At 56.5% G+C, this 14,610-nt stretch overlaps 1 protein-coding gene and 1 long non-coding RNA gene across 3 annotated transcripts in view; both read left to right on the top strand.

Moving 5' to 3' along the window:
• The first annotated feature begins 80 nt into the window (after positions 1-80).
• LOC106723635 overlaps positions 81-14,610 on the top strand; it is a 23,719-nt gene continuing 9,189 nt past the window's right edge. Inside the window, exons 1-2 of the long non-coding RNA XR_001359346.1 lie at positions 81-433; positions 7,257-7,295. This is a non-coding gene — a long non-coding RNA (uncharacterized LOC106723635). The remainder of the gene's footprint in view (positions 434-7,256; positions 7,296-14,610) is intronic.
• LOC106723634 (leukocyte-associated immunoglobulin-like receptor 2) overlaps positions 9,781-14,610 on the top strand; it is a 14,019-nt gene continuing 9,189 nt past the window's right edge. Inside the window, exons 1-4 of one of the 2 annotated variants that reach the window (XM_014528064.1) lie at positions 9,781-9,914; positions 10,323-10,358; positions 11,712-12,050; positions 14,013-14,564. In XM_014528064.1, coding sequence (XP_014383550.1) covers positions 9,881-9,914; positions 10,323-10,358; positions 11,712-12,050; positions 14,013-14,149 — 546 coding nt within the window. In that variant the 5' untranslated portion in view covers positions 9,781-9,880 and the 3' untranslated portion in view covers positions 14,150-14,564. The remainder of the gene's footprint in view (positions 9,915-10,322; positions 10,359-11,711; positions 12,051-14,012; positions 14,565-14,610) is intronic. The other variant, XM_014528065.1, reaches the window with a different exon arrangement.

Genomic DNA, 14,610 nt, shown 5'->3' with positions numbered 1-14,610 from the left:
CCACAGGGACCACAGGAGTAAACACAAGGGAGCCCCACAGTGAGAGGGGACCCCAGGGCCCCAGCAAGGATCTCACCAAGGGCCCGAAGCTCACGCTGGAGCCCAGATGACCAGAGTCGCCCCCGCTGTTGTTCAAGGACAAGAGAACCCAGGCCCACGTGGGTTAGGATGCTTGGCCTCAACCTTCATCTTCCCAGGACCATTGAGAGGAGTCAGCTTGATTGACAGGCAGCCAGACAGGGCAGTGCCCCACGGGAAACAAAGGCAGGTGGAAGGGAGGCAGGGCAGACACTGTCACGTGAGCCAGCCTAACCACGGAAGCCAACCGCGCAGAAATAACAGGACGATTTTAGACTCAGAGAGGAGACACGTGCAACTAGGGAGGGGCTGCAACACTAAGGTGAGCTGAGGCATAGGAACCAGGAAGGGTCAGGTCTGCCTCTGGGCAAGAACAATTGAGAGAATCCATCAGGTGGCCACGGGGGGAGATAGAGAGCAGGTTTGTAGCAAATATATACCCCTAGACCACAGGCTTCCGCGGACACCATGACTGAGTCCACTCCCCATGCAGGGAGTCCTACTGTGTTTGCAATAAATTTTCCATGACTTTGCTTCAATCTTCTGGTCTGAGATTTTATTCTTAGGGTTCCTGAGACTTGATCCTGTGAAGTAATGCTGGACTTGCTGTTCTGTGTATCACCATGATCCCCAGCCCAGCCCACCCAGGGCCGCTAAGACATGGGAGGGAAGCAAACTGCCCTCCATCAGGTGGGTGGGCCTCCTCACATGGGCTGAAGAGAACAGCACTGAACCCGGATTCTGCTGGAAAACTTGCTGGGACTTGAGCTGCAGCAGCAGCTCCCCTGGTCTCCAGCCGCCAGCCCTCCCTGCAGATTTTGCACTTGCCAGACTCCTGAATTGTGTGAGCCAATCCTGCCCCATACATCTCTCTGTACATACACGCCTGTTGGTCCTGTGTCTGTGACAGACCTGCACTGATCCAATGGGCACCCCATTTCTTTTGGGGGGTTGGGGGTGATGAAAATATTTTAAAATGAAGTAGAAGCAATGGCTCACAAGATGGTGAATGGATGCAATGCCACTGGATAGTACACTTTTCCCCCTTCTGATGGTCTTGTCTGTATTGTTGACACTATGACAGAAGTTCCCCATCCTCCCCTCCCCCACCATTGCCCTCCTGATGGCCCAGCTCTGCCTGGGGCCGGCCTGGGGCTGCAGCCTCCACAGCCATCCCTGGGCTGGGAGCTGAGGAGTCTCAGGCCTTTCCCTCCAGGTCCTGACTCTCCTCTGTCTCCTCCTCCTGGGGGGCCCCTTCCCTGGGAGGTCACAGGATGCAACTCAGTGTTGTGAGGGGGGAGGCTACAGGACCACCTTCCCTAGGCACAGTGTCTGTGTTCTGTGCCCTAAATGGACCCACAAATGCCTATCTTCATCCAGAGGGAATGCAGCCACCAGCCCAGACCCATGTGGTTCTGTGTAAACTCAACCTTCCCAGAAGCCCTGTCCACCAGCGTGTGGACAACATGAGTCTTTCTTCAGTGCATTTGCTCCTGTGGACTTGGGGGCTCTCAGTTTGAAATAACCAGAGGCAGCTGGGAGGCAGGGGAGTGTGCGGGTGGCAGCTCAGGGTCACAGGGCACAGAGACACGGGCATCGAGCCTGAGCCCGGTGCCACCTGCCCTGCAGAACATGAGGGGGCAGGCTGAGTCCTTCCTGTGTCCCCCCCCCCACTCCCTGCGCTGCCCCAGTAACAGCATGGAGGTGTCAGGGGAGTCTATGGTTTCCCGTTTGCAGGTGAGAAACTGATGCATTTGCATAAGGGAATGTGTGGTTTGGGGACAGTCAGCTTGTGAGGGCCAGATGACAAGCCATTAAGTTTTCCTGCCTGTATGGTCTATGTACGTTTCTATGTATCTCAGGATCTATCATTGTATCTTTATATCTATCTATGTAACTACGTATCTATCTAATTATCTATGTATCTATCTATTGGTGTAACTATGTATCGAAATAACAATATATTTATATAACTATCTGTGTATCTATCTAAATATCTCTTCAACTCTCTATTTGTATAATTATGTAACTGACAACATGTATATCTATCGATGTAGCCCAGTATGTATTTATGTAACTAAGTACCTTTGTAACTATCTCTATATCCATGTTTGCATCTATGTATTTATCTATGTATCTATCAATTTGTGTATCTGTGTAATAACTTATATATCTATGTATCTGAATACCCAGCTATCTAGGATCTATCTAGGATCTATCTATCTATCTATCTATCTATCTATCTATCTATTGATCTATCTATCGATCTATCTATCTATATGTATCATCTATGTCTGTCTATCGCTGGTGAATTAATACCATGTGGGTTTGCTCTGGTCAGGGGTTTAGCCTGGTTAGGACGTATATCGCTAGAAACTGCTGTGTAAAAAATTAAAATTTACTTTTTCATATACTTTGACCAAGGCCTCTTGGACCCAAAAAGGGGAAACTAGATTTGGGGTTAGTAGCACCTGCCTCCCTTCCTGAGAAACCACGGAAATGACGCACATGACTTGGTCCTTTTAAAGCCGCCCTGCACGTTCACTGACCTGCAGGACCCTCACCTCCTCCCTGTGGACAAGGACAGAGAAGACTGGGACCACACTCAGCCCTCAGCCTCCCACACTCAGCCCTCAGCCTCCCACACTCACCCCTGAGCCTCCCACACTCAGCCCTCAGCCTCCCACACTCAGCCCTCAGCCTCCCACACTCACCCCTGAGCCTCCCACACTCAGCCCTCAGCCTCCCACACTCAGCCCTCAGCCTCCCACACTCACCCCTGAGCCTCCCACACTCAGCCCTCAGCCTCCCACACTCAGCCCTCAGCCTCCCACACTCACCCCTGAGCCTCCCACACTCAGCCCTCAGCCTCCCACACTCAGCCCTCAGCCTCCCACACTCACCCCTGAGCCTCCCACACTCAGCCCTCAGCCTCCCACACTCAGCCCTCAGCCTCCCACACTCACCCCTGAGCCTCCCACACTCAGCCCTCAGCCTCCCACACTCAGCCCTCAGCCTCCCACACTCACCCCTGAGCCTCCCACACTCAGCCCTCAGCCTCCCACACTCAGCCCTCAGCCTCCCACACTCACCCCTGAGCCTCCCACACTCAGCCCTCAGCCTCCCACACTCAGCCCTCAGCCTCCCACACTCACCCCTGAGCCTCCCACACTCAGCCCTCAGCCTCCCACACTCAGCCCTCAGCCTCCCACACTCACCCCTGAGCCTCCCACACTCAGCCCTCAGCCTCCCACACTCAGCCCTCAGCCTCCCACACTCACCCCTGAGCCTCCCACACTCAGCCCTCAGCCTCCCACACTCAGCCCTCAGCCTCCCACACTCACCCCTGAGCCTCCCACACTCAGCCCTCAGCCTCCCACACTCAGCCCTCAGCCTCCCACACTCACCCCTGAGCCTCCCACACTCAGCCCTCAGCCTCCCACACTCAGCCCTCAGCCTCCCACACTCACCCCTGAGCCTCCCACACTCAGCCCTCAGCCTCCCACACTCAGCCCTCAGCCTCCCACACTCACCCCTGAGCCTCCCACACTCAGCCCTCAGCCTCCCACACTCAGCCCTCAGCCTCCCACACTCACCCCTGAGCCTCCCACACTCAGCCCTCAGCCTCCCACACTCAGCCCTCAGCCTCCCACACTCACCCCTGAGCCTCCCACACTCAGCCCTCAGCCTCCCACACTCAGCCCTCAGCCTCCCACACTCAGCCCTCAGCCTCCCACACTCAGCCCTCAGCCTCCCACACTCAGCCCTCAGCCTCCCACACTCAGCCCTCAGCCTCCCACACTCAGCCCTCAGCCTCCCACACTCAGCCCTCAGCCTCCCCCCCTCAGCCCTCAGCCTCCCACACTCAGCCCTCAGCCTCCCACACTCAGCCCTCAGCCTCCCACACTCAGCCCTGAGTGAGTATCACAGCCCATGGCTGTGGTTTGCACACTCCTCCTCAGCCCTGTGCTCCCTCCACCCTTCCCCCAAGAAGGCAGAGACCCTCCTGTGTTTCTCCTATTTGTGGAGCCAATGGCACAAGGAGGCGTCTGTAAAGGGAGAGATGGGAGCTGAGCAGTGGCTGAAGGAATGAGGGAATGAGCGCTGGGGCTTCGGCCAGCTCTGCCTCTATTAGGGATTTAGTAACTTGGATGCCTTCTTCCTGTTTCAAGGCTAGAGCCCTCTCTTCCCTTGCCCAGCCCAGTTTAGACACTTGGGGTTTCAGGAGCCTCAGTCACAAGGAAGTGGAAATGGGCTGAGAGGAAGGTGGGAAATGCAGAGGGAACCTGAGTGAGTGCTGCTCAGAGGACGTGCCCAGGAGTCAGGGGTCCTCACCACTGGGGTCCTGGGAGCAGGTCTGGGCTGGTGTCCACTCCCACCCCCACTAGTCTTCCCATGGGGCCCTGCAGCCCCCATTGGTCCCCGCAATCTCCCCAGCTGCATGCTGACCCGGCCCAGCAAGAGGAGTGAAGTGGGCTAAGTGCAGTGACTTGGGGGGAGGGCTTTGCATTTGTGTCTCCTGGAATCACCAAGAAACAGACCCCGGGGCATTGTGGGATCAGACTGTTTTTTAGAGCCCATTGCGGATGCTCCCATTTGGCTGAGCCAAGCTGAGGACACTCAGAAACACCCTCTCAGTCTCCTGTCTCCCTCTCACCAAGAGTGACCTGCTCATCCTCACCCTCTGCCTCCCTCCCAGCCCTGTCTGTCCCCCTGGAGAGTGGCTGTGGGGAGGGAGACATGTCCGGGGCCCCAGGCTGCTCTAACACCTCCCGTGTCCCCCTGAGAAAAGGCCACAATGTCACCACAACTCAAGTCCGAGTGTCACGTGGGGAAGTCACTGGAGTGATGAGAATTCAGTTACCTGGAGCGGGAATGGGTGGTCTCTTGGGGAAGGGATGGTGCGAATGATGTAGAATTGGGCTGTGGTGAGGGTTGCACAGCTCTGTGAGTTTGCTAAGAACCACTGAGCTGCAGGCTTAAAACCCAGGAGGTGTGGAGATTTCCTCATGATGGAGCCTGAGATCCTGCTCTGCTTCCTCCCAGGGGTCCTGCCCAAACCCTCCCTCAGGGCCGAGTCAGGCCCTGTGGTCCCCCAGGGACGGCCTGTGACCTTCGTGTGCCGGGGCCCAGCTGGGGCTGAGCTCTTCCGCCTGGAGAAGGATGGAGGATCTGTACGCCCTGATCAGAAAATTGTGTCTCAAGATGGTTCGCAGGGGACAGAGGCCAGATTCCTCTTCCCCTCGGTGAGTGAAGACACTGCTGGGCGTTACCGCTGCCTCTATGAAAAAGCACGTAATAGCTGGTCTGAGCCCAGTGAGCCCCTGGAGCTGAAGGTGACAGAGGAGGACGTCTCCACTCCGCCCTCAGGTTGGTCCCAGGGCCCTGCCCCCTGTCCCAGCCCCGTCTCTGTCCTCAGGCTCCCTGCCCTCCTACTCACCCCCAGCCCTGGGGCTCCCCTCTCTCTGCACACATGACCCTCATCCTTCACCCCTGGCTCAAGGCCCTGGACTCTGGTCCCATCTGGACACCACAGTGGCCTGGACCCTGAGCCCCGTATCAGAGGGGACACAGAGCTGTCCTGCTGGGATGGGTGGGGCCTGAGCTTCCAGCCACCAGGTGGGGACAGACCCCTTCAAGGGGCCTGAGTCCTTCCCCTCAGGATGGTGTTGCCCTGCCCTTTCCCCTGGCCGGGCTCTGTGGGGCTCAGGCAATGTGTCCCTGGGCTCCACCCTTCATGGGCAAGTCCCGTGCTCCATGGGGTCCCCTGAGCAGGGCTGCACAGTGCTTTGGAGCAATTTTGGATGAGGCTGCCCCTGGCTGGGTGTGGTCAGACCCTGAGAAGAATTGGAGTCAGGGTCCAGCAAGGACATGGAGAGGGAGGAAGGGAGAGAGGGAGGGACGGAGGGAAGGAGGCAGGGAGGAAAAATTCTTCCTTTAAATCCGAGTATCTTCTCTCCTCTCTCTACATCCTGCTGTGACTCAGACATCCTTGGGTGGGAGCACAAGCCCTGTGGTGACCCCCATCCACCAGGCCTGGGGGTGTCCACCCAGTTGATCCTGACCCTGTGACCCTCCCTGCCCTGGGGATCTGTGGGTGGCACAGTGGCCGGGTGAGGTGAGCTCAGAGTTCAGGCCCTGTGACCCTGTGGCCAGGTCAGGAGGCTCCCACCCTGTGTGTCCATGGGCCAGGACCAGCTGCCCTGTGCTAATGTAGGGAGGGTGGTGGGACGTTCTGAGGGGTGGCCAGCCCCGCAGACAAGTGGAAGCAGAGAGGGAGCTACCCCAGTGTCCTCTGTCTCCCTGTGCCCGTTCTGGGTGGGGGGGGGGACGGTTTCGGGGCATCCTCTCTACTGGGAGGGGCAGAGAAAGCGGCCAGGTGTGGGCGCTGTTGGAGGGGAATGGCCCAGTCTGTCGGCCAGACTTAGTGGAACTTGGGCTCAGTGCATCCCCACCCCCTTCACAGGAGCCCCTGAAGTCCTCCATTCCCCCGCCTGCGTGTCCCCTACACCTCAACGTGGGTTGTCCCCTTTTCGGGATCTCTGGGGCAGTGGGCTCCAGCCTCCTAGGGCCTGGCCTGGCCGGGTCGTGTCCACCTGTCAGTGACTCTGCCCTCTGCTTCCAGGCCACACCTCCTGGGATTACACGGTGGAGAACAGCATCCGCATGGGCATGTCGGGAGTGTTTCTGATCCTGGTGATGTTGCTGATCCTGGTGGCGATTCTGGTGGAAGCTGGGCACAGCCAGCCCAGGTCCCCACAAGAACCACAGGAGAAAACACCAGGGAGCCCCCCAGAGAGAGGGGACCCCAGGGCCCAGCAGGGACCTCACCGAGGGCCCGAGGCTCACGCTGGAGCCCAGGAGACCCAGAGCCACCCCTGCTGTTGTTCGAGGACAAGAGAACCCAGGCCTAAGGGGGTTAGGATGCTTGGCCTTAACCTTCATCTTCCCGGACCATTGAGAGGAGTCAGCTTGATTGACAGGCAGGCAGACAGGACAGAGTCCGGGGGAAAGAAAGGGAGGCTGAGGCAGGGCAGACACGGCCACGTGGGCCAGCCTGAGCACGAAGCCAACCGCGCAGAAATAACAATGATTTAGACTCAGACGGGAGACATGTGAAACTAGGGAGGGGCTGCTACAGTAAGGTGAAATGAGGCTTAGGAACCAGGAAGATTCAGTTGTGCTTCTGGGCAAGAACAATTGAGAGAATCAATCAGGTGGCCACAGGGGGAGATGGAGAGCAGGTTTCTAGCAAATATGTACCCCTAGACCACAGGCTTCAGTGGCAACCATGACTGAGCCCTCTCCCCATGCAGGGAGTTTGAATCTGCTTGCAATAAAGTTTCCATGCTTTTGCTTCAATCTTCTCGTCTGAGATTTCATTCTTTGGGTGCATGAGACATAGTCTGGGGGCTATCAAATCTCAGCTCGCTGCTCTGGGTTTCAACATGATCCCCAGCTCAGCCAACCGGGGCCTCTAAGACATGGGGTGTGTGGGGGGGGGGAGCTAACTGCCCTCCATCAGGTGGGTGAGCCTCCTCACATTGGCTGAAGAGAACAGGAATGATCCCAGATGCTGTGGACAGACTTGCTGGGGCTTGAGCTAAAATAGCAGCTCCCTGTTCTCCAGCCGCCAGCCCTCCCTGCAGATTTTGCACTTGCCAGACTCCTGAATTGTGTGAGCCAATCCTGCCCCATACATCTCTCTGTATATACACGCCTTTTGGTCCTGTGTCTGGGACAGACCTTCATGGTACTGGGGTCTTTCTCTGAATCTAGAAGGGTTCAGGAGTCTGGAGAAGGACTTCGAGTAAATTAATAAAGAGACTAGACATGAAATATGAATTTGGAAGGTATTTTGGGGAGCCAGAGGAGAAGTAGCTTCAGTAACCAAGTTCTATGAATCTCTGTACCCCTAGCTTTTTATTAACACAAACTGAAGCAAAAGCAGATATACATATCAAAGGTAAGGTTTAGTGTACAGTAGGCATTGTCTGGTTGGGGGAACTGCCTTCGGCTGTTCAGCTGTTTGGCCAGCAGCAGTTAATAACATGTACATTTTCAGGTTTGGAAAAATGCTTTCAGCTATTTTAGCAGCAGGTAATATGATTCAGGTCTTCCAATGTCTAGCTCAGCTCTGTGCTCTCCCAGGAATATAGAAACTCATCAACCTTTTGGTGAACTTCTTGCATTTATGACCTGCTGGAATTAGCCCCCAGCACATGGATTCAATGGGCACACCATTTCTTTTGGGGGTGATGGAAATAATTTGGAACAAGGTAGAGGCAATGGTTGCACAAGATGGTAAATGTAGGAAATGTCACTGAATAGTACACATCTCCCCCTTCTGACGATCTTGTCTGTATTGTTGACACTATGACAGAAGTTTTCCATCCTCCCACTCCCCACCATTGCCCTCCTGATGGCCCAGCTCTGCCTGGGGCCTGCCTGGAGCTGCAGCCTCCACAGCCATCCCTGGGCTGAGAGCTGAGGAGTCTCAGGCCTTTCCCTCCAGGTCCTGACTCTCCTCTGTCTCCTCCTCCTGGGGGGCCCCTTCCCTGGGAGGTCACAGGATGCAACTCAGTGTTGTGAGGGGGGAGGCTACAGGACCACCTTCCCTAGGCACAGTGTCTGTGTTCTGTGCCCTAAATGGACCCACAAATGCCTATCTTCATCTAGAGGGAATTGCAGCCACCAGCCCAGACCCCTGTGGTTCTGTGCAAACTCAACCTTCCCAGAAGCCCTGTCCACCAGCGTGTGGACAACATGACTCTTTCTTCAGTGCATTTGCTCCTGTGGACTTGGGGGCTTTCAGTTTGAAATAACCAGAGGCAGCTGGGAGGCAGGGGAGTGTGCGGGTGGCAGCCCAGGGTCACCGGGCACAGAGACAAGCGCTTGGAGCCTTCCAGTGTCTTGTTCAGCTCCCTGTGCTGCCCCAGTGACAGCATGGAGGTGTCAGAGAGTTTTATGGTTTCCCCTTTGCACTGAGAAACTGAAGCATTTGCATAAGGAAATGTGTGGCTGGGGGACAGTCAGCTTGTGAGGGCCAGAAGGCGAGCCATTAAGTTTCCCTTCCTGTATTGTCTGTCTATGATTCTATGTATCTAAGTATCTATCATTGTATCTATGTATCTATCTATGGAACTATGTATCTAAATATCTATGTATGTACATAACTCCGTGTATCTGTCTAAATATTTATTCAACACTGTAACTTATATAATTATCTATCTTACTATCTGTATATCTATGTTTCCAATATCTGTTTTTTGTATCTAAGTATCATTGTAACTACCTTTATATCCATGTTTACATCTATGTATTTATCCATGTAACAACTTATACATGTATGTAACTGAGTATCCAGCTATTCAAGATCTATCTAGGATCTATTTATATCTATCTATCTATCTATCTATCTATCTATCTTTCTGTCTATCTCTCTATCTCTCTATCATCTATGTCTCTCTATTTGGTGAATTAACACCATGTGGGTTTCATCTGGTCATGGGTTTAGCCTGGTTAGGACATACCTCACTAGAAGCTGCTTCATGAAGAAACTAGAAATTTACTTTTTCATAGAGTTTCACCAAGGCCTCTCTGGACCCAAAAGAGGAAACTGGATTTCGGGTTAGGAGCACCTGCCTCCCTTCATGAGAAACCACGGAAATGACACATATGACTTAGTCCCTTTAAAGCCGCCCTGCACGTTCACTGACCTGCAGGACCCTGTCCTCCCTCACCCAGGCAGAGTCACCTCCTCCAGGTGGACAAGGACAGAGAAGACTGGGAGAGGCTGGCCATGAGCCCCCGGCCCTCCACCCTCCTGGGCCTCGGTGAGTCCTGGATGGAGGGACCGCATCCCAGGGACCGAGGGGGTGGGAGCTGGGGAGGCGTCTACATCCCTGCTCAGTCTGACTCCAGCCCAGGAGACTCATGGTCCCTCCTGGGGGCCTGGCCCCTCAGCTCTGGCCCTGACCTAAGTGTGACCATGGGAGGGTCAGTCCTAGAAGCAGGTGCCTGGACGTGGGGACAGGTTCTGACTGAGGACCTGATTGGAAGAGGGGGTGAGGGTTTGTCTGCAAACTCAGAGCAGGAAACAGGATTGTGCTCAGAGGGGATGGCGAGGAGGGAGCCTGGGAAATTATTGGGGACGAGCCCCCTGCCTCCAGGAAGGCCCCCTGATTTCAGCCCAAGGGAGGACTGGGAGCTGGGCGTTGTTCTCACCAGACCTTCCCTTGCAGTGCTCTGCCTGGTCCAGACGATCCTCATGCAGCCGTGTGAGTCCACCTTTTTCTATGGAATTTTTCATACAAGTTTCATGTTCAGGCAAAATATTGCTTTTCCTCAGAGTCCTCTCCAGGTGCATCTTCAGCTCGAATGAGCCCCCAGCCTCTCTCTTTGTCTGGATCTGTCTGTTCTCACACCCTCTGGCTAAGTTACCTTCAGAAACCAGCCTTTCTTTCACTTTCACAAACACCATGATCTCTCTCTACCATGACCCCCTTCCAGGCTGAGGGCTCATGCAGCTCAGCGTGGCTCATTCATATTAGGCCTTTGGTCTCAGCTCAGGGCTGTCCTCCGTGACTCTGAGAGGTCAGCTCTGCCCCCCTTGCCCTGAGCGGCCCATACTCAGCCCTGAGCCTCCCACACTCAGCCCTGAGCCCCCCACACTCAGCCCTGGGCGAGTATCACAGCATGGCCTTGGTTTGCACACTCCCCCTCACCCTGTGCTCCCTCTACTCTTCCCCCAAGAAGGCAGGGATCCTAGCATGTTTTCCTATTTGTGGAGCCAATGGCACAAGGAGGCATCTGTAAAGGGAGAGATGGGAGCTGAGCTGTGGCCGAAGGATTCAGGGAATGAGCGCTGGGGCTCGGCCAGCTCTGCCTCTATGGGGATCTAGTAACTGGGATGCCTTCTTCCTGTTTCAGGGCTAAAGCCCTCTCTTCCCCTGCACAGCCCAGTTTAGACACGGGGTTTCAGGAGGCTCGGTCACAAGGAAGTGGAAATGGGCTGAGAGGAAGGTGGGAAATGCAGAGGGAACCTGAGTGAGTGCTGCTCAGAGGACGTGCCCAGGAGTTGGGGTCCTGGGAGCAGGTCTGAGATGAGCTTTACTCCCCACCCCCTCTAGACTCCCATGGGGCCCTGAAGCCCCATTGGCTCCCCTAATCTCTCCAAGCTGCCTTCCCCCCTGGCCAGGTCATTTTCAATGTCTCAGATTGCAGCATCCCTCTCCCCAGGAATGACCTGTTCATCCTCACCCTTTGCCTCCCTCCCAGCCCTGTCTGTCCCCCTAGAGAGTGGCCGTGTGGAGGTAGATGTACCCAGGCCGCAGGCTGCTCTGACACCTTCCTTGTCACCCTGAGAAAAACCCAGGATGTCACCCGAACTCGGGTCCTTGTATCACCTGGGGAAGTCACTGGAATAATGCAAAGTCAGTCTCCTGGAGGGGACAGACGGGGTGGTCTCTTGGGGAAGAGATGGTGCAAATGTCTTATAATTAGATTGCAGATACAGTTGCATAACTCTAAGTTTGCCAAGAACCATGGGAGGGGCAGCTTAAAACAAGGAAGGTGTGAGGTTGGAGATTTCCTCATGATGGAGCCTGAGATCCTGCTCTGCTTCCTCCCAGGGCTCCTGCCCAAACCCTCCCTCAGGGCCGAGCCAGGCCTTGTGATCCCCCGGGGATGGCCTGTGACCCTCCTGTGCCAGGGCCCAGCTGGGGCTAAGTTCTTCCGACTGGAGAAGGATGGAAGAGATGCATATCATGATCAGAAAAGTGTGTCTCAAGATGGTTTGCAGGGGACAGAAGCCAGATTCCACATCCCCTCAGTGAGTGAAGATACCACTGGGAGTTATTTCTGTCGCTATAGCACAGGATACATTTGGCAAAACCCGCCTATCTGGTCTAAGCGCAGTGAGCCCCTGGAGCTGCAGGTGACAGAGGAGGACGTCCCCACTCCACCCTCAGGTGGGTCCCAGAGCCCTGCACCCCGTCCCTGCGCCGTCTCTGTCCTCGGGCTCCCTATTCTCCATCTCACCCCCAGTCCTGGCACTCCCCTCGCCCTGCACACATGACCCTCAGCCTTCGCCCCTGGCTCAGGGCTCTAACATCTGGCCCCATCTGAACACCACAGTGGCCTGGACCCTGAGCCACGCCCAGAGGGGACACAGAGCTGTCCTGCTGGGCTGGGTGGTGCCTGAGCTTCCAGCCACCAGGTGGGGACAGACCCCTTCAAGGGGCCTGAGTCCTTCCCCTCAGGATGGTGGTGCCCTGCCCTTTTCCCTGGCCAGACTCTGTGGGGCCCAGGCAATGCGTGCCCTGCGGTCCGCCCTCCATGGGCAGGTGGCATGGTCCAGGGGCATGACCAGGGCTGGATGGTGCTTTGTGGCATTTTTTGGGTGAGGCTGCCACCGACCTGGTGTGGTAGACCCTGAGATGAACTGGAGTCAGGGTTCAGAAAGGACATGGAGAGGAAGGAAGGGAAGGAAAGACGAAGGGAGGAAAGGAGGGAGGGAGGCAAGCAGGGAGGGAGGGAAAATTCTTCCTTTAAATCCATGTGTCTTCTCTCTCCTCTCCTTTTCCTGCTGTGACTCAGATATCCATGGGTGGGAGCAAATCCCCAGGGCTGGCCCCCATCCACCAGGCCTGACATGTCCACTAGTTCATCCTGACCCTGTGACCCTCCCTGCGCTGGGGGACTGTGGGTGGCACAGTGGCCGGGTGAGGGGAGCTCAGAGTCCAGGCCCTGTGAGTCTGTGGCCAGGTCAGGGGGCTCCCACCCTGTGTGTCCATGGGCCAGGACCAGCTGCTCTGTGCTAATGTAAGGAGGGTGGTGGGATGTTCTGAGGGGTGGCCAGCCCCTCAGACAAGTGGAAGCAGAGAGGGTGCCACCCCAGTGTCCTCCTCTCCCTGTGCCCTTTCTGGTGGATGTCGGGGGCAAGGTCTATACTGGGAGGTGCAGAGAAAGAGGCCAGGTGAGGGCGCTGTGGGCAGTGAAGGGCCAGGTGAGTGGTGCAGACAAAGTGGAACTTGGGCTCAGTGCTTGCCCTGCCCCTTTCAGGGAAGCCCCTGGAGACCTCAACTCTCACCCTGAACGTGGGCTGGGAGGGGGACCAAAGCCTGGGCGTCTCCTCCTCAGACTGTGCTGGGCAGTGCGCTGTGGGGTGGCTGTGGGAAGGGGCTCTGCCTCTCTAAAGGTGGGGCACACGGGGAGGGCAGTGACATTTACATCCTCAACAGCAAGAGACCAGTTCAACCCTGGCCGGTGGGGGAACTGGGAGGGGGGGACGGGAGGGAGGTGCAAGGGGGGGCGGTGAGAGCCAGGAGGGGGACATCCTAGCTCCCTGCTGGAGTTTGATGAAATGCAGGTTTGCATTTTGCAGCTGGGCCCGCCCTGGGGTCCTCTAGGAGACTGACGGGAGGGAGGTGCAGGGGGGGGTGGTGAGAGCCAGGAGGGGGACATCCTAGCTCCCTGCTGGAGTTTGATGAAATGCAGGTTTGCATTTTGCAGCTGGGCCCGCCCTGGGTTCCTCTAGGTGACTGGCTGTGGCACCTGGGGACGTGCACCTAGGGCTCCTGAGGTGTTGAAGGTGGAGGTATTCCTGGGGCGGGACCTGGGTGCTCCCCATGGAGGGAGGTTCCCTGCGGGAATCAGGAGGCAGGGCGTCCAGAGAAGCCGAGCAGCTGCCTGAGATGTCCATCACCCCTTCCTGTCTCCTAGCAACACGCCCTGCCATCACCCTCCCACCCACAGAAGTGATACCTTCACCCACAGAAACGGCCTCCCACACAGGTCAGCCATCGGGGAGTGTGCACAGGGGTGTAGAGGGAGGGGCAGGTCCCCCCCATTGAGAAGGCGCTCCAGCCTCCTAGGGGCTGGCCTGTCCCAGTTGTCTCCACCTGTCAGTGACCCCTGCCCTCTGCTTCCAGGCCCCGCTTCCCGGGATTACACTGTGGAGAACAGCATCAGCTTTGGCCTGGCGGGCGTGGTCTTGCTGATCCTGGTGGCGATTCTGGTGGAAGCTGGGCTCAGCCAGCGCAGGACCCCACAGGGACCAAAGGAATAAACACAAGGGACCCCCCCCCAGAGAGAGGGGACCCCAGGGCCCCAGCAGGGATCTCACTGAGAGCCCGAGGCTCACGCTGGAGCCCAAAGACCCAAAGCCACCCCCGCTGTTGTTCAAGGACAAGAGAACCCAGGCCCAACCCAGGGTTAGGATGCTTGGCCTCAACCCCTCATCTTCCCAGGACCACTGAGAGGAGTCAGCTTGATTGACAGGCAGACAGACAGGGCAGTGCCCCACAGGAAACAAAGGCAGGTGGAACGGAGGCAGGGCAGACACGGCCACGCGAGCCAGCCTGACCACGGAAGCCAACCTCGCAGAATAACAGGATGATTTAGACTCAGAGGGGAGACACGTGAAACTAGGGAGGGGCTGCAACACTAAGGTGAGATGAGGCATAGGAACCAGGAAGGGTCAGGTCTGCCTCTGGGCAAGAACAATTGAGAGAATCAATCAGGTGGCCA

This window comes from Myotis brandtii, unplaced genomic scaffold (genome assembly GCF_000412655.1).
Source record: "Myotis brandtii unplaced genomic scaffold, ASM41265v1 scaffold6127, whole genome shotgun sequence".
In the NCBI taxonomy this organism is placed as follows: domain Eukaryota; kingdom Metazoa; phylum Chordata; class Mammalia; order Chiroptera; family Vespertilionidae; genus Myotis; species Myotis brandtii.
The sequence above is the reverse complement of the archived record's forward strand: the minus strand, read 5'-3'. Positions and strand labels throughout refer to the sequence as shown.